Genomic DNA, 19,097 nt, shown 5'->3' with positions numbered 1-19,097 from the left:
TGTACGTGTAGGAAGAGAGGAAAGTGGTTGGTTCTCAGTGAATGTAGGTTTGCGGCAGGGGTGTGTGATGTCTCCATGGTTGTTTAATTTGTTTATGGATGGGGTTGTTAGGGAGGTGAATGCAAGAGTTTTGGAAAGAGGGGCAAGTATGAAGTCTGTTGGGGATGAGAGAGCTTGGGAAGTGAGTCAGTTGTTGTTCGCTGATGATACAGCACTGGTGGCTGATTCATGTGAGAAACTGCAGAAGCTGGTGACTGAGTTTGGTAAAGTGTGTGAAAGAAGAAAGTTAAGAGTAAATGTGAATAAGAGCAAGGTAATTAGGTACAGAAGGGTTGAGGGTCAAGTCAATTGGGAGGTAAGTTTGAATGGAGAAAAACTGGAGGAAGTAAAGTGTTTTAGATATCTGGGAGTGGATCTGGCAGCGGATGGAACCATGGAAGCGGAAGTGGATCATAGGGTGGGGGAGGGGGCGAAAATCCTGGGAGCCTTGAAGAATGTGTGGTGGTCGAGAACATTATCTCGGAAAGCAAAAATGGGTATGTTTGAAGGAATAGTGGTTCCAACAATGTTGTATGGTTGCGAGGCGTGGGCTATGGATAGAGTTGTGCGCAGGAGGATGGATGTGCTGGAAATGAGATGTTTGAGGACAATGTGTGGTGTGAGGTGGTTTGATCGAGTAAGTAACGTAAGGGTAAGAGAGATGTGGGGAAATAAAAAGAGCATGGTTGAGAGAGCAGAAGAGGGTGTTTTGAAATGGTTTGGGCACATGGAGACAATGAGTGAGGAAAGATTGACCAAGAGGATATATGTGTCGGAGGTGGAGGGAACAAGGAGAAGTGGGAGACCAAATTGGAGGTGGAAAGATGGAGTGAAAAAGATTTTGTGTGATCGGGGCCTGAACATGCAGGAGGGTGAAAGGAGGGCAAGGAATAGAGTGAATTGGATCGATGTGGTATACCGGGGTTGACGTGCTGTCAGTGGATTGAATCAGGGCATGTGAAGCGTCTGGGGTAAACCATGGAAAGCTGTGTAGGTATGTATATTTGCGTGTGTGGACGTATGTATATACATGTGTATGGGGGTGGGTTGGGCCATTTCTTTCGTCTGTTTCCTTGCGCTACCTCGCAAACGCGGGAGACAGCGACAAAGCAAAATATATATATATATATATATATATATATATATATATATATATATATATAACTTTTATCCCTGGGGATAGGGGAGAAAGAATACTTCCCACCTATTCCCTACATGTTGTAGAAGGCGACTAAAAAGGAAGGGAGCGGGGGGGCTGGAAATCTTCCCCTCTCATTTTTTTTTTTTTTCCAAAGGAAGGAACAGAGAAGGGGGCCAGGTGAGGATATTCCCTCAGAGGCCCAGCCCTCTGTTCTTAGCGCTACCTCGCTGAGGCGGGAAATGGCGAATAGTATGAAAGAAGAAAGAAAGAATATATAACTATAGAATTAAATCCCATCAACTGTATGCTTAAATTAATGACATATGTACTGATAATGCTCTAATCAAGACATTAATGGGAAAATGCATAGTTTGAAATTATAACTAACTTTTAAACAAATAAACAAGCAAAGTAAGAACTGCCTAATTAGTCATATTTTTCACAACCTTGTTACAAAAGGAGCATCAAAATGCTGCTTAGAGTCAAGTTTACCAATCAAAAAGCATCATGCGATCATCTAAAGTGCAAAGACATGTATGACTGTTCTGAGTTTGAATTTCATATATGAATAAAATGTATTACCTATCATACCAATCTTTACACTCCACTTCAAGATTATTCATGTCACATGTATATGTGTGTGTGTGGGTGTGTATGTATATACATGTGCATGTGGGTGGGTTGGGCCATTCTTTCGCCCGTTTCCTTGCGCTACCTCGCTAACGCACGAGACGGCAACAAAGTACAATAAATGTATAAATAATCATAATTAGCCAAAATTTGTAAAAGTGCAATATTCTAAACATCAAGTCACTTTGATAAGATCGCAATTATATTGTGGTCATGCCACGTGGAACTGTAAGATCACATAATGCCTGGACTGACCTTTACATTTAACCATCACAAAAATAGGTACATATACAGTATAAACATGCAGCTATCATACAATTTCTGTAGTAGGCCGAGATTTTTCTTTTCCATGTTTCTTTTCAACCACATCTAAAAGAGTTGCCTCATCCCAATCTGCACTTGTCTCATCCTTATCTCGCACATCAACATAGGCACTGCGTTTTTCACTCTGAAACAAAAGAACATTATTTGAGAATTACTTAACTTCTCAGAATATTAGTTGGTAAGTTAAACATACATTTCTCAGGGATGGTAATTTCTAATAATGGGGAAATTCAATTGCACACTAACTGGCGTTTGGATTATCATAGAAATACAAGTTCTTAAAAGAGTATATGCAGAAAAATTACCTGCATCAGCATGTCACTGAGTACATCAGAATCAGTGGGGCTGACACATCGTAACTAAATCTCATCTTATTTATACAAAGGAGCATGGCAACAGAAAAATCAGATATAATACATCAACTGAAAAAGGTGATCATGTTATGATTTATATGACTCCATGGTTTATATGGCAATAAAAAGGAGAGCAGAGAGGAAATCAGTATCAAAATGAAAAGAAAATCATGGTAACTACAGCAAGCTGAACAAAATCCTTGATAACATACTTTTAGGAATAGAGCTGGGCTGCAAAAATACATTATTTTGCAAATTCCGGTGAAATATAAAATGAAGGGAATAAACCCAGTCACCTTCAATAAAAAATTGAGAGTGAAGGTTAAAAAGATACATGGCTTAAAGATATCAAAAAGCCAAAAGCATAAAGTTGTACAGTGAGAAAGATATAGGCACCACAATAGCTATCCAGAATTCAATAAATATAAAAGAGAAAGGAATGAATACAGCAAGAAAAAAGGTAACACAAACATGCATACACCAAAAACTTTCCACAAATTCAGCAGGAGTAGGCTAAGAAATAAAGCTAACTCAGAGGGAGGAGTTTAAGAAGGTGAGGAAAAAAGATGAGAGGAACTGAATGAGAGACTCAAATGTAGAATCACACTGAAGGAACCTATCCCCTCAACACAGAGACTGGATAGAAGAGGACTAGGAAAGCACTGACATTATTGGGAAAACCATACACAATCTACTAAAAGTTCTTGACTCATACATGGCAAATAGTACTGCTGAGGTCAGAACCACATGAAATAGGTAAAAACTTGAAATAGTAAAAAAAAAAAAAGAAGAAAAAGTGCAAACTGCCTTGGGAGTGAAGCAGAGCAAATGTTGTTCCTGTCTTTCCATATGAGACTGAGATATTGCACTGAACTACATAACAATATCTCTGATGATTGCAATTTGTAAACCAGAGAAAAATATAATAAGAAAGCAAATGGATGAAAACATGTAAAAGAGATAATACCCAAGAAAAAGACAACATGACTTTAGGCTAAGGATTTCATATACAACACACCTCTTAAACATCCATGGGAGAAAGAAAAACAGAGATGGATGGGTGGATTTTGTTCCTAGATTGCCAGTGTGTTTATCATTGTATAGTAGTTTAAGGGATAGAGCTCCAATAATCTAAAATTCACTGTTAACTATAAAATCATGCAATTACAAGCATTTGAATAACATCAAACAGTAAAACACAAACAAAAATATTAGAATGCTTACCTTGCGCTCCACATTGAGATCATGAGAAAATTTGCATTTGGCACCTTTACCACACTGGCCCTGCTTGAAGAACGCACACAGAACTGATTTTGGGTCTGCACCTATTGGATTTAAAAATTCAGCATGAACAGAAGCTTTTTTACCATGTCCCATCTAATGCATTAGCACTTGCTTAAAGAACTTTACAGACATATAACTTGCACAATTCATCCTTCTATGTGTAAAATACATTACAGTATTCATTTATCTCTTGATAAACAAATCAAGGATCGCTTTACACCCTGAATGGACAGATGATAAGTCAATCAATGAAGGTCACTCATCACTTCACCCACAACCTTTTATCTTCTAATATCTAGAAGTATTGTTGTTTTTCTTATTTCTTAATGTTTTATGGCTAACAGTAGAGGAGCAATTTGCGTGAGATATCAGAGAGTACTAGACTCAAGAGGCTGCTTGTCGTAAAGAGTGAAATTTATAAAAGCTGTGAATGCTTCAAAGAATTAATTGGAAGGGTAGGTATAAGACATAAGGCTACTGGTACAATAGGATTAGAGTTAAAAATCCTGACTAGCAGGACATCTCTGAATATGAAACTCTCTGACTTCCCTTACTAATTATACATAATTCTCTTCCAAAAATGCTAGCTGACAACCACTCTATTCTTATCACAGGCAAATGGTTACAATTACATATATAGTGTATGTTAGTCAATTAACTGTATAACTCAAGTCCCTTTAATGGGGCCCCAGCAGCTTAAAAGTCGAACACACAAATCAGGAGCAGGAAAATGAGAATCCTTTGGGGTGAGATATTGCTTAATGAGAATGTGATCCTTTTTCATCTGATAATGACACAACCTCATTAAAGATAACTTCACTTATGGTGTAACCATATGCAAGTGGAGTCCACAAACTCCTTTTCATTTTTACTTAGCAACACCATGTCTAGGGCAAGCAAACATAAGCAATTTCAAACAGTCACTGACCTTTACTAGCAGTCTGCTGAACAGGTTTAAAGATGGCATTGATCTCTGCAAGTTCTTTCTTCTTATCATCTTTCTTTTTCAACTGACCTTCTTTTTCCTTTTCAAGCTCTCTTGTACTCTTATTTCCTCCATGCTTGACTTGGTGCTGAACTTGCTGGATGTATCTTTGCTGTTTGGCTCCCTTCTTGTTTTTCAGGCCAAAAGTTTTGTCCTATAATGACAATGGTAATTCAGTAATTCTAGCTGACCACTCAGTTACTGTCTGCACTACCTGTCATAAAATCTTACCTAAAAATATCTGAAATTCTTCTCTTACTGAGCCTTTATAACCTAAAGAAAAAAAAAGTGAGAATGTTATAAAAACTTAAAAAAGCTTTATACTTTTCCTGATACATTCTATATTTACATATCCCTTTAATGCTCTGAATGGTTTAATACCCCCCTTAATTCTAATGTTTCCCTACATACAGTTTACATGTGTGTCATGCTTACTATCCTAAACAGAACTTATAGGAGATTTATTCATTCCTGTCAGTGACATGTGTGTCATGCTTACAACCCTAAACTGAACTTCTAGGGGATTTACTCATTACTGTCAGCGATATTTTCATTAACAGCAACTATTCCTTACACCATATTACTTCTAGGCTGAGAAGAATCTCCTCCTGAACTATATGCAATGTGAAATATGTTCAATACTATCCGAGTGAAGGAATATGGTCCAAACAAAGCACTAACTCTAAGCCTCATTTTCTCAAAAAAATGTTTCTACACCTTTAGATTTAAAATCTAACAGCTTATGGTTCAATTTTCAGCATTTTGGTTTTGCTATACCTTCTATTTCATGCTTTACTACTTTTTTTTCATTTGTCTTCAGATACTGTCCATGCATTCTTTTTGAGCACTTGCTTTTTCATTGCACCTTACATAAAAATCTATTTCACACATACGAAGCAAGATTTTATATAAAGTATACAGTAAAGACAATAATTTTGCAGTCATGTTGCTCCTGATTAATGTCATAAACCACTGATCATCTTTTGGCATTTAATGGTATAGCATTCAATGCCAAAAAATCATAAATAATTTATAACGTTAAACAGGAGGAGCAAAAAACTGCAAACTTATTGTCTTTACTTTCAGCTGAACTGGATTCAAATTGCCACCAATTCTACAGCAGATCAGTATTTTCAATAAAAGTACAAGGCACATTAAAGCATCTTATGTCAACCTCCTGAGATATAGATCAAAATATCTTCTATGCATAATCCACTGATGGGCAATACTGTGACAATCCCACCCAAGGTAGAGTCAGTGTATGACTAACCATTCATGCATGCAAGGAAGGAATAATGTTTCATGCACTTGCTTTGAAGAATTACCAACACTTTAACATCTCCCTTGTTCCACAATTTAAAATACTATGAGTATCAAAGAGCACTAGCCATAAACCTGACTGTTGTGCCTCTTACCTTCCTTACACGTCCTACAGGAAAGATCATCTCTCCTAATTATGAAATGTGTAAAAACACGTTGAGTTGACATGAAATTTGTTTCTGGTTAAATTGAAATGTTATTCCTTCTACAATTCTAAGGTCAATGATTATTGTAAAGGTGATCCAACAGTCTACCAAATGTTAGTCAAATCCAGCCAGGTATAATTTTGGAATCCCCTGAAATAAGTAAGGTTCCTAATCAACTCGCTTCAAATCACATGTTTAATTGGCTAGAATGAAAGAATCCACGAAGTTGTTTACAAATATGCTTGAAGTTAGGAAATTGTAAACCTTAACCAAATTCATTAGAAGACTAGCAAGAAAAACTGCCTCTATGAGGATCAAGCTTATGAATGTCAATTTACAACACCAGTGCTCTAAAACTGTAAAAATTACTATTTTCACAAATAATTCCTCATCAACATACAGCATAGCCCTACGAAACAGCCAAGGATTTCAACCAAATAATTAAAAAACACTCACAAACTTCAATCCCAAGAAGGATTAAAGTCAATTCAGGAAATGTGAAATTAGGTTAGGTATTTCATTTTCCCCTAAATATTTCAAACAAGCAAGTACATGACATTCACAATCTGAATCTTAGAAATGTTACCAACAAATAAAAGAAAAACTGAGACATATCTGTGAAAGTCCTCATGGCTCATGGATGATCTTGAAGTTTCTTCAAGTGTAACTGACTGGTTGATCAGGCTAAAGCTAAAACATAAATGAAAAAGTCATTAAAAGCACTGATTTAGTTGCCCAATTCATACATTAACAATTTTGTGTGCTGCCTAAGATAATGCATGCTGCTGAGGATCATAATTTGGCTCTAAAAATTATGATTCATATTAACCAGATAATTTTGAATTATACATCCCAACAACCCCTATAGTTTTGAGGCTGAACTCCAAGCAATAGGGAAATGAAAGACTCCTTTGGAGCAAGATGTTTCTCAACACGACTATACAGAAATGATAGTACCTCACTGGAGGTGACTTCCTACTTGCAGTATAACCATTTGCAGGTAAATTCTGGGTGAGCAAAGAACAATAGTGTAGTAGGTATTGTGTTTTCACTATGGAAATTCCATTTGAGGCATAAGTAGTTTTGTGATATGATGATTCAGTGTTTGTAATCTTGAAGAGATGGGTAGCATCCATATCGGACATACAAAGTAACTCATACAGCTTGAGGAGTATAGTTTCAAGTCAATGTGCATCTGATGTAGTGGAGTCAGGAGGGATGTTGTTTAGTGTTAGTCAAGTCAATGCAGCATGTATATGCTTCATTAAAATCACAGTTTGTTGAAGAGGAGAAATCTCTACATATATATTGCTTCCATGTAAAGGTAATCTTTTCATTTCTACACCAGGATTATTGGTTAGCTTTGATGTGGTTTGGGTACAAAGGGTCTTGTACTGTTGAAAAGTGAGTGAGATTATATAAGGAGTATTTTTGTTTCAATGAGCAATTTTTGAATATGTGTGGCTATTTGGCAGCCAATGATTGTTCTAAGTGCTTTGTTCAGAATGGATTGCAGCTCATGTGTATTTGCTTTTGACAGCCTGAATGCCCAAGCAGGTGAGGCACTGTTGAGGGTGAACTAGATGAATTGCTTGAGCAGGATACTAAAGGATTCATTTTCTTGTCCAAAACTGGTGTCAGAGTGTTCTGAAGGAAATTAGTTTATTTATGGCCTTTGTGTTAATTTGTGAGGCGTGGGGACTGAATGTTATAGGCATGGCATACGAGATACTCAAGGAGTTTTGTTGAAAAGGTGACTGACTATTCAGGATGATGGACAGGTGCAGGCTGGGTTGATTTATGATGATAGACTGATAAATGGTGAATTTCTGTGAGTGTGCATACATTCTGTTCTGAGTACGCAATGTCCAAAATGAGTACTATAAAGATGCAGGTTTGCTAGTGCTTGAGCAATGTCAGGGTGATGTGATGCGCTTATGAGGATATCTGCATAAGAAAGGACTCTCACACTGTGGTCTGCTGAAGATGACTTGTCATGTTGGGAAAGACTGAACAGGGTTGGAGAAAAAACTTCTCTCTAAGGGATTACTGGAGACCTTGAGAATTGTGGAGATGAGGACTTTATGGACAACTCTGGCTTAGCAGCCAGCTATGAAACTGGCTACAATTTTTTAAAAAATTTTTGGAGTGGTGTTGAGCTGATATCTACAACATATGGAACTGTATGTTAAGGAGGTAGTGGGTGAAGTTATCCAAAATGTGTTGTGTAAGGATAATGAGCAATTTGTGATTGTGGAGCAACTGGGTCTAAAGCAATCTGTGTGGGTGAGAATGGTGATGTTTGTTTGTCTTAGTAGGGAAAATGCAGGGCAGGTGAGCAGCAAGCGTTAAGCAAATGCAACCCAGGCATGATGGGTCCTGTGATATGCTGAATTGATGTTTGTACTGTTGAAGAGATGGATGGCATCCTCAGTGAAAATTTGTCTTGGGAATGTTCTTTAGATGAGCGTATGTCTGGTGGTTTGGAATTCAAGACTGTCGGAGGGAGCAGCTGTTTATGAATTTGTCAATCATTACAGGCATGAATATATTTTGTCTATGTTATGCATACTGGAGGCGGGGAGATCTAAAACTGCAGATGACTGAGTAAAGAGGTTGCAGCGAGCATTTCATTTGAGTGAAGACTGGTGGGCAGTTCTGAAGAGACCTGAGTAGAAGGTGGTTTGTGTTGTTGCATTAGGTGGGAGCTGAGCATGTCGAAGTGGAACTGTATCGAATAAACATTTTTGTTGTGAGGGTTTGAATGTCTGTGATTGATATGAAGCCATTGATTGCTCTTACTGTTGTTTTGTGCCCAAGTGCCCAGGTCTCTTCCACAGAAATTACTCTCGAGTTTATCTATCTATATCTCTGATGTCTGTTCCCACTTGGAACTACCTCAAGGGAGTGGATACAGCAATACAAACTCCATAACCAGTGAACTCCAGTTCCACTTCTAGCCTTTAGTGCCTCACCCTTAACATGTCACTGAGAGAGGGCAACTCTTGCACAGTGTTTGCAGGGGCTCCTACCTAATGTTCCAACAGACAATGTTTATCTAATATTCCTAGGTCAAGGATAATTATAAGTAAATATATATATATACATAAATATACCCAAATACACATGTATATACATAAACGCCCACACGCACATATACATACCTATACATTTCAATGTATACATACATATACATACACAGACATATACATATATACAAATGTACATATTCATACTTGCTGCCTTCATACATTCCCATTGCCACCCTGCCACACATGAAAAACAGCATCCCACTCCCCTCCACCCCACGTGCACGAGGTAGTGCTACGAAAAGACGACACAGGCTACATTTGTTCACACTCAGTCTCTAGCTGTCATGTGTAATGCACCGAAACCACAGCTCCCTTTCCACATCCAGGTCCCACAGAACTTTCCATGGTTTACCCCTGACGCTCTACATGCCCTGGTTCCGTTCACTGACAGCACATCGACCCAGGTACACCACATCGCAACAATTCACTCCATTCCTTGCATGCCTTTCACCCTCCTGTATGTTCAGGCCTCAATCACTCAAAATCTTTTTCACTCCATCCTTCCACCTCCAATTTGGTCTCCCATTCTCCTTGTTTCCTCCACCTCTGACACATATATCCTCTTTGTCAATCTTTCCTCACTCATTCTCTCCATATGTCCACACCACTTCAACACTCTGCTCTCTCAACCACATTCTTTTTATTACCACACATCTCTCTTACCCTTTCATTACTTACTTGATCAAACCACATACTGTCCTCAAACATTTCATTTCCATCACATCCACCCTCCTCCGTACAACTCTATCTATAGCCCATGCCTCGCAACCATACAACACTGTTGGAACTACTATTCCTTCAAACATACCAATTTTTGCTGTCTGAGATAATGATCTCTCCTTCCACACATTCTTCATTGCTTCCAGAACCTTTGCCCCCTCCCCCACCCTGAGATTCAATTCCGCTTCCATAGTTCCATCCGCTGCTAAGACCACTCCCAGATAACTAAAGCACTTCACCTCCTCCAGTATGTTCAATATAGCTCTTCCTTCTATCTATGTCACTACAACCAGTGGATATGAAAAATTGTTGTAATTATGCTTCTCCAAAACTATTGTAATCTCCATACAATATACAACTTAAAGAAAAAAAAAAAGAAAATTGCAGAGGAATGAAACTTTAATCTTACCTATAACATCAAAATTTAAATGAAAAGAATGCTCTCTGTACAAGTAGTTCTAGAAGTGATGACAATGAGTAAAAATGTTATACTTTTACAAGGGACACCACACCTTAATCATGCAGAGCAGCACTGTACACTGTCTCATACAATGGATAGAAATTCTCTTGAAAGCAGACACAAGAGGGTGAAAAAATAAAATAATTAATTTGAGAAGAGATTATGAAAATCAAATTTGCATTCTCCAAAAAGGCAATGAACATGGGATGACATGAGTGAAGTGTATAACTGGAAAGTGATAAAATAAATGGAATACTAAAATACTCTGAATATCAAAAGAGAACTTGATACGATTTTAAATTTAAGAAATTCAGGACTTGATTAGAAATATGCAAAAACACTAGTTTGGGAACAAAATTGTTGATGAATGGAATAGTGCAAATGGATAGTAGAAGAAAAAATGACAAAAGTTTCAAGTTCGGAGTGGACAGCTTCAAAAGTGCACGGGCATGAAAGGCAACTGCCTTGTTAGGCGAAATCCAGTTTCCTTCCATTCTTTTACGTCAGAATATAACAAATAGTATAAACTACACCATACAGAAGATCAACATACTAGTAAAACATCAAAAATATAAGTACTAGTGTGCAGAGAGTTATACTTGTAACATACATCAACCTAAAAAGCTACAGATATACACGTGTACCTAGATATCTCAACTTGAGCTTGACAGGCTCTTGAGCGTGACATTACAGTCAGTTGTCCATGCCATCTAGGGTACCACAGAAATGAAAACAGGTTAGCATTTGACCTAACCCTTAAGGATGAAGTCAAATGCAAGGCCACAATGCCTAAGGGCCATACTGTCATTTGCCTCAAGGAAAATGTCATCTTGTTCATGGGTCATTACCACTGTGCTGAAGGGATGTGTTATTCACGATAATTATACTGTCCAATCCAAATAATTACAATCCTCACAAGTCATAACCCTGTGTTCATGGGTTTCACTGCCGTTCTCTCGAGTCGTACCACCATGCTCCTGGTGGTACGTCCTTCGTGCTACAGGGTCATACCGTCAATGACAAGGGTGTTATCAAAGGGATCAAGGATCATACTGTCGTGTCCTAGAGATCGAACTGTTGTGATTAAGGGCCATACCACCGAGCTCATAAGCACTGTTGTGCTCACGGGTCGTGCCGCCAAGCTAAACTATTGTGCCATCGTGCTCAAACGTTGTGCCGCTGTGCTTAAAGATCAAACCGACATACTCAGTGGATTGATGATTCTCAGAACAGTGGAGAAAATGACACTTTACCTGCCGGCCGCACCAACCTTATACCAACAGCAATACGCACAACTCCTTCCCCAATGTGACCTATTGCTAATCACATAAACCACCTTTAGCAAACAATTTACAAAAATTCACGAATTTACGTGTTATTCTAGGGCCCAATAATTAATCCTCAGGATTAATATTGCAAGTTGAAGACCTACCAATAAATTTCCTTTCACTCACGTATGTACCTCAATAATTTTCTCCTTTTTCTTCTGATCCGCCTTTTTCGACTGAGCCGCTCCTCCTTTCTGGGCATTTTTAGGGGGCATTCTCGCATGTGCAATAAAATGTGGACCAAAACTTTGACAAGATACCAACGTGCCAGCCAACCCAGCTGGGACCGTACACAACACTGTACTCGGCTCTTTTCAATATTTTAGTCAAATAAAATAGTAATATTACAATTATTTAAAACACAGAATTAAGGTGTTATGATGAGAATATATATTTGAGAGTGAAGGTAAAGTGAAAGAAGAAATGAATTTTGTGAAAGAGAACCAAATGACCGGAGTTCAAACTTTTCATTATGGCTTCCCTGTGATGACCCTGGGAATCGGCCCACCCAAGATTCGTCACTGAAAATGATAGTGTAGGCCTTCAGAACGGATTAATTTCATTGGTTTGGACCCCACAAGACATTGAAATTATGCTCGTGCAGGAACCAGTTCAGGTGAGGGAGGGGAAAGGGGGGAAAAATGGTCGATAAGTATGGAGGAGGGGCCGTGTTGGCTGACCTCGATAGAATTGTAGACACAACACGGGCATAATTATGCCCAGAAATATACCTGAGCTCTAGAAACTCATTTGGCTGGTAGTCTGTTAATGGAAAATGGGTAGAGTACCCTGAAAATGTAAGAGAGAGTGTTAGGAAAACGAGAAAATCCAGAAAGCTGACGGGAATTTGATGTAAATACATAGTTGTTAGGAAGCAGAGGTAGGACTGTACAATGTACCACCTTCATTTTACCACCGATTTTGTGGCTCTTATGTCGGAGTTACTCTTGCAGCGTGTGCATATTACAAAACTCCTCAGTATGTTCGTTAGTATGATTGAATAACCCTTGATCCGACCTAAAAGGTCAGTTCAATTGTCATACCCACAATCTGTACCATCTTGCTCAAGTGATTAGTTCATAGAGGTATTGGCATTCTGATTTCCACGTAAGTTATTTCATTCTGATAACAAATATGTGGAATATTTTCGGTAAAATTACCGTTTCGAACATCCACCTGTTTGTGATAGAAGTAGTGAAGGTCAGAATAATTCATAAAACCATAAAACATCGGAAAAATAATTTCAACCAAACTAGACCTAACCAAACTTACCTAACAAAAGTCGCTGGATGTCCGAAATTCTAACGATACCAAATTTTCATTGTTTCATTTTAGGTTTTCAGAGGTTTGGGTGTTTACAATTGCCATTAATGTGTCTGGAGGTGACATGTAGCAGAAAGTGTACCCAGTTGGTTGATTCTAGAAGTAATTTATTGTCCAGTCTGCTGCATGAGGCTGACTATTGAGATCCTAAGTGGGAGAATGCAAAAGGATGCCCATTTGGGAAGAAAGTCTAACATTTGTGCATTGAAAAATAACAGGTGGAATCCAGAGCAGTTGTACAAAGATAAGTCTGGACTACTGACGAAACTTCTTCAACCAGAGAATTGTACTTGACTGGATTAGTCATCCACGACTTATAAGTGATACCAAAACTACAAAATTATTTAAAGCCAGGCATTATAAGCATCAGCTAGATATGGGTAAGTATTAGGCTAGGCTCATACAAACCCATTAATCTTGGAGGGTAATTAAGAAAGGGTTGGGGGAACCAAACCCAATACCCATAGCATGTGAGATTTATGTGGTAGAAATATACTAATATTATTGTGATAAGCTCCTGGCATCTGCATGAAATCGCTATTTGCATGGAGGTTTGGAGGTGGTGCAAACAGCTGCTCAATGTTTCTGTTTGTTGCCATTCGTCACCATTTAGTACATTGCTCTATTTATTCTTATGTGTTGGGTATTTTGACTTGATTATTAAGAATAATGATCAATATCACGGCTAGAAAGCTTTTTGTTGTTTCTGTTGTTTTAAATTTTGCTCATATGTTTACCTTAATGTACCCCACATTTTCCCAGATAATCAAAACTGTCACTAATATCACCTAAGTTGATATCATAGAATGAAATATAATGCTTCAAATTATTCTCTGTACCTTTTCATAGTTAGACAATTATATCCTGGTTGGAGGCATTCTCCGTGTATGGCACCAACTCTTCTAGATCTTCATATCATATGTCACATCCTCTGGTAGTTTACCATTTTCGTTACTTATTGAAATTATCTTTTGTTATTGAGTGACTGTGTTTTGCAAAGTCCATGTAGTGTTTAGAGAATATAAAAAGTTGCCATACATGATATGGAGTGTTGTATTTTGTCATATAATAACCTTTAGATAGCAAGAGAGATTTGAAAATTCCATCGTATGTGCTAAAGTGTAAAAATGTGAATTAATGAATTAGAATGTGAACACAACAGAAGGTACACAGAAAATGATATAGGTACTTATGTGCTGACTTGTTAGAATGCTGAGTAAAAGGGAGGAGGGGGTGTAGCTGACTCATCTGACAGGTCGAGGTAGGAGGGGAGGACACGGAGGTCTTGTTTCAGTCTTTTTCCTGTGACTTGGATTCATGCTTTGTATTTATTTTTTTCATAGTTACACACTGTACGATTAGAGTTGGAGAGCATAATAGGAGTAATATGATTCATCCTCCAATATCAATTCTTGAATCACACAACTTTGTGCAAAAAAGAAATGTCTTTACCTGTATGAATTGATAGACTGGGATGCAAGAGCAAAAGAAATTACTCAAAAAGTTGTGTATCTCCCTTTGTTTGTCAGGTGGGGTGCTAAGATGTAAGGCTGATGGATGTGATAGCTTGAAATATTAGGGTAGGAGAACATGAAGGTTTTTTCTTTTTTCTTTCTGTAGAATTTGGTTGATAATGTTGATATATTTTGAATTGCCACTCTGAGCACTCTAAAAATGAGCAGAAGGGGAAGGGGTTGTGGTTAGCATGTATGAGGCTGAAAAAAGTATGAATTAAAAGTTATACGTGAATATAAAAATCAGGTATGGTTGTATATCCACCAGTGCTAAAGACTGCATGCATATGATAGTGACTATCAGACGATATCACGGCATTGTGTACATAACAGCATCTTAGTTGCCATTCAGTAAGCATGTGTTATTCAAGTGAATCTAATGATTTTTCATGATTAAATCATTTTTGTATCAAACCCCCGTAGAAAATGAAGAACGAGGAAAAACCCTTAAATTGTTGATATATCTGGCAAGAAGCTGAAGAAGATGATTGTTTTGGAATTGAAAATGAAGGTAATCACTCAGTATGGAGGAAAAAGTTAATGTGATTGTACGTGATCTACAGTTGTCCTGTTCAATGTTCTCGTCAATTTTAAAGGACAAAGGAAAGATATGTGAAGTAGGGAAAGATTCAGTAAGTATGAAGTTTATGATGACAACAAAGCAATGATGGGTTAATCCAAGAAATGGAAGAGTTGATGCTGTGGATGGAAGATCACGTTAAAGAATGTGTACCGATAAGTTTACTAACAATTCAAGCGAAGGCTAGAAGCCTTATTGAGACTTTGAAGGAGCGAGGATTACATTGAGAAATTCATGGCAAGTCATGGTTGGTTCAGATTTTAAAGAAGATATAGCTTGCACAACGTTTGAGTCTAAGGTGAAGCAGCAATTGCTGACAAAGAGGCTGCCGAAAAGTTCATTGAAAGTTTGGGTGAACCAATCCCTGAACCAAAGAATCTTAAATAAAAGGTAGAAAGAAACTATAGAATCATATGACAAAGCTGGCTAATAAAAATTGAGATAGTCATGTTAGTAATTGAGTAGTATTAAAGAATGCGGTACACGTATATGAATTCTACATGCCATGCTGACATATGTCCAGCTTACGCCCATTTCAGTATCCAACCAGTCAGTCAGAATGGAACACCAACAGATATCGGAATAGATGTTGAAATGAGAAACTGGGTGGCATAAATGAAAGAAAAAACACAAAAAAGTGGTGTACAGTACCTTTGTCTGAGTGTAGTGGAGCACTGAGGAAGTTGGAACAAGGAGTGTGGCTGACACACGTGACCAGTTCAGATAAGAGGGAAGTTCTTGTTTCTTTGTTTCTCTTGAACCTGGTTTCACATTTTGATTTTAATTGTTACCCAAGTGCTGCATTTGTTATAACGTGAATGTAATCAGAAATGTTACAGTACACTGAAAATGACTGGAAAGAGGAGTCATGGCTGTTACTGGCATGGCCAGCACGTCATTCCTTACCTCCAGATATGAAGAAAGGCCATGGAGGTTCTGATTGGTCCAGTGTATCACACTCTACTTTTATTTCTTACACAGGCACAGCGTTGGTGGTGAATAACATAGATATGTGTAAAGATATTACACTACACAAACTAAATGAAACAATCTAATGAGTTTCATTCTTCCTGGAAAGTCAAGGAATTATAATTCTACTTGATTGTGCTGGAAAAGGAATTGTAGTGATGATAACATTATCATTGCCTTTGTTGATATTTTGAAAAGTGTCTTTTAAGATATACAACAAACCTAAACACACATCCTGCATCTCTCAAAATCTGCCAATATGTCAACTTTTCCAATGTGTTCTCTGGTTGCTAGTCATAAGCACAAGTGTCATTGTGCATAACAGATTGTTAATTAAGCAGTTGACAAATTGTAAAACCAAACAAGTATGATTGTATTTCACATACAATGATTTAGCAACTTTTCTTCAAATTTAATGCCAGTTTGTTAGTGTGGTATTTTCCTATTAGATATATCTAGTCATCCTAGCCACTAATTCACCACCCACGTGGTGAGCTTTTTTGCACTATAAGTAGTTGCCTGTAGGCCCTGATGTAGAATAATGGCTGAGTATCATCCGTAAGTCAGTAACAAAGTCTTTTAGTGTATATGATCATTGTAAAAAACAGAATGATCTGGAAGAGGCACGACTACATCCGGGCTTCTCAAGCATGAGACGGTATGTATTATCCTTTGAAATATTTTCAATCGTATTTACTCCATATGTGAAGTTGTTGTATAGAAGTTTGTTGCCAATAGACCTTAGAAGATGTATTTAACACAAAACTTTCTTTATGTTGATAGATGTTCCTCCTCATCTTGTAGAAAGTATTAAGATAAAGAGGCTTTACCAACAAACATTTCATATAAATTTGCACATCCATTTGGCTTTCATGTTAGTTATAACTGGGTAGTGAAAAGTCAATGACAGCAAGTGCATGATTTACTGTTAGTAAGGGAAAGTCATGTCTTGTAATATCTTTCTGATTTGTATTTATCAGAGAATCTGAGAATAATTTTGAATACCCAGTAGCATGAAATTATTAAAAAGATTACCATACTGTGCAATAGAAATTTAATCCATATATAGAAATGGTCTTATGATTTTTTTTTTTTTTTTACTCATTTTTAAGACCCATATACTTTCATAAGTTCTTTAAATGTAAGTATGACAGTTTTTGGTGATTTCTTACAGTGTTAAGAATGAAATGTATTTTCTATACTCTTAGAATTGTTGAAAAATTGAAGTAAATGGAGAATGATTTCTCAACATTTTACTGTAAAATGAACTGTATGGGTTAGAAAACTCATACTCTTAGGTGTTAACTTAAAGGACTTTGTCTATTAAGATGATGATTTTCTTTTTTCAGGCAGCAATATGGCATTGCCTGAACCACTATGCTTATGTAGATGCAACATTTTTATCAGAAAGACTTCTGGCTGAAGGTATGAAGGGGCATTTTGTATTTAATGTGTTGTATTTCTCTTTTTGCTATCATTTCTCTTGCTCTTTGTTGGTATTAGTATTGAAAACTGATAGATAATTTTCTCCATATTATTTAATAAACTGTTTTAATGTCAGTACCTAGAATTATGAAAGTTGAGTCAGTGATATGTGTTGTTTTATTTTGGTTCCTGCTCATTATTAACATGACTGCTAGAGATGTTCCTAATGCTGCCATGTGGGACTGGGAAAATTAGATATACGAAAATCTCATTGAAGCATGCTTTTAACCTTTTATTTCAGTGGACTCAGATGAGGCATTACACCTGGTAGCAACATCATATTACCGCTCAGGGAAGCCAGGCCGCGCATACTCTGTTCTTCATGCACATGGCACACGCACACCACAACTCAGGTTCCTTATGGCCCGGTGCTGCTTTGACCTCGGAAAGTATGTGTAATCATCACAACCTGACTACAAATACCTTGTTATTATTCAAAATGACAAATTTTGGTATTTTGTCATTAGAGAAAAATATTAATATACGTTGTCATATGTTGTTAGACATGGTGTAAAGAAAAAAAATTCATTTCTTTTTTCTTTTTTTTCTTACAGGTTGGAGGAAGCAGAGACAGTACTAACTGGTGGTAGTGTTCTGCACCCAAAAACAGTTGATGATATAACAACTGAGTACGGGGACTTGGCTTGTTTTGCTCTGCAGCTACTTGGGTTCATTTGTGCTAGAACTGAACGTCTTTTAAGAGCAGCAGAAGCCTTCAAACGTTCATTGAAGCTCAACCCTTTCTTATGGCAGTCATTTGTTGCACTCTGTGATCAGGGGGACAAAAGTGACCCCTCTAAGGTTTTCAGGTTGGACTCTTTAGAAACATTTTCTAATTGCCATGGCAGTACGGTGCTCACCTTAGTGAATAGTGCCAATCCAGTAAGTAATGTTGGTGTCAACTCAGACTCAGGAGTTGTAAACAATACCTTAAACAGTGTATCAGTGAACTCTAGTGATACTCTGCAGCAGACTCCAACTTTAACTCCTCTACAAAACACTCCAAATAATTTATTACCTGTAGTTAATACGCCAGCACAGAACTTAAGTAATGTGAGCACACCGGTGTCGTTAATCTCTCTTAATACTCCAGTCGCTGTAACCATCACACCCTCAGTGGACAGAGGCATTGGTGAGTCTGGTGATGGTGTCCTCCAGGCCCCCAAAAAGAAGAAAATTTTACGAATTAGAAGCATTATGGGAGGACCCATGTCTCTAAGTCCCTTGACACCCAGCTTTGGGGTGCTGCCTCTAGAGGTAACGAGTCCTGCTTGTGACAGTGAACATTCATCGTTAAACAGTTCTGTGGCCTTCCTCACACCTTCACCACTCTCATTGTCTCAGCTTGACTCAGAACCAAACACCAAAGTTCCTCCTCCTATTAGTAAAAGGGTAAGTTTGCAA

The 19,097-nt window shown here is 37.7% G+C and overlaps 2 protein-coding genes across 2 annotated transcripts in view; one reads left to right on the top strand and one right to left on the bottom strand.

Moving 5' to 3' along the window:
- The window catches only part of LOC139751934 (zinc finger CCCH domain-containing protein 15 homolog), a 35,550-nt gene extending 23,416 nt beyond the window's left edge, over positions 1-12,134 (bottom strand). Inside the window, exons 1-4 of the mRNA XM_071667637.1 lie at positions 11,957-12,134; positions 4,700-4,910; positions 3,712-3,812; positions 2,127-2,258 (exon numbers count right to left, since the gene is read on the bottom strand). Of these exons, the coding sequence (XP_071523738.1) occupies positions 2,127-2,258; positions 3,712-3,812; positions 4,700-4,910; positions 11,957-12,037 (525 nt within the window). The 5' untranslated portion in view covers positions 12,038-12,134. The remainder of the gene's footprint in view (positions 1-2,126; positions 2,259-3,711; positions 3,813-4,699; positions 4,911-11,956) is intronic.
- Positions 12,135-12,278: 144 nt separating this feature from the next.
- The window catches only part of Cdc27 (cell division cycle protein 27), a 29,346-nt gene continuing 22,527 nt past the window's right edge, over positions 12,279-19,097 (top strand). The window contains exons 1-4 of the mRNA XM_071667636.1: positions 12,279-12,438; positions 17,558-17,633; positions 17,935-18,082; positions 18,248-19,085. Of these exons, the coding sequence (XP_071523737.1) occupies positions 12,415-12,438; positions 17,558-17,633; positions 17,935-18,082; positions 18,248-19,085 (1,086 nt within the window). The 5' untranslated portion in view covers positions 12,279-12,414. The remainder of the gene's footprint in view (positions 12,439-17,557; positions 17,634-17,934; positions 18,083-18,247; positions 19,086-19,097) is intronic.

The sequence above is a fragment of the Panulirus ornatus genome, chromosome 12 (assembly GCF_036320965.1).
Source record: "Panulirus ornatus isolate Po-2019 chromosome 12, ASM3632096v1, whole genome shotgun sequence".
In the NCBI taxonomy this organism is placed as follows: domain Eukaryota; kingdom Metazoa; phylum Arthropoda; class Malacostraca; order Decapoda; family Palinuridae; genus Panulirus; species Panulirus ornatus.
Note: the sequence above shows the minus strand (reverse complement) of the source record. Positions and strands in the feature narration are given on the sequence as shown.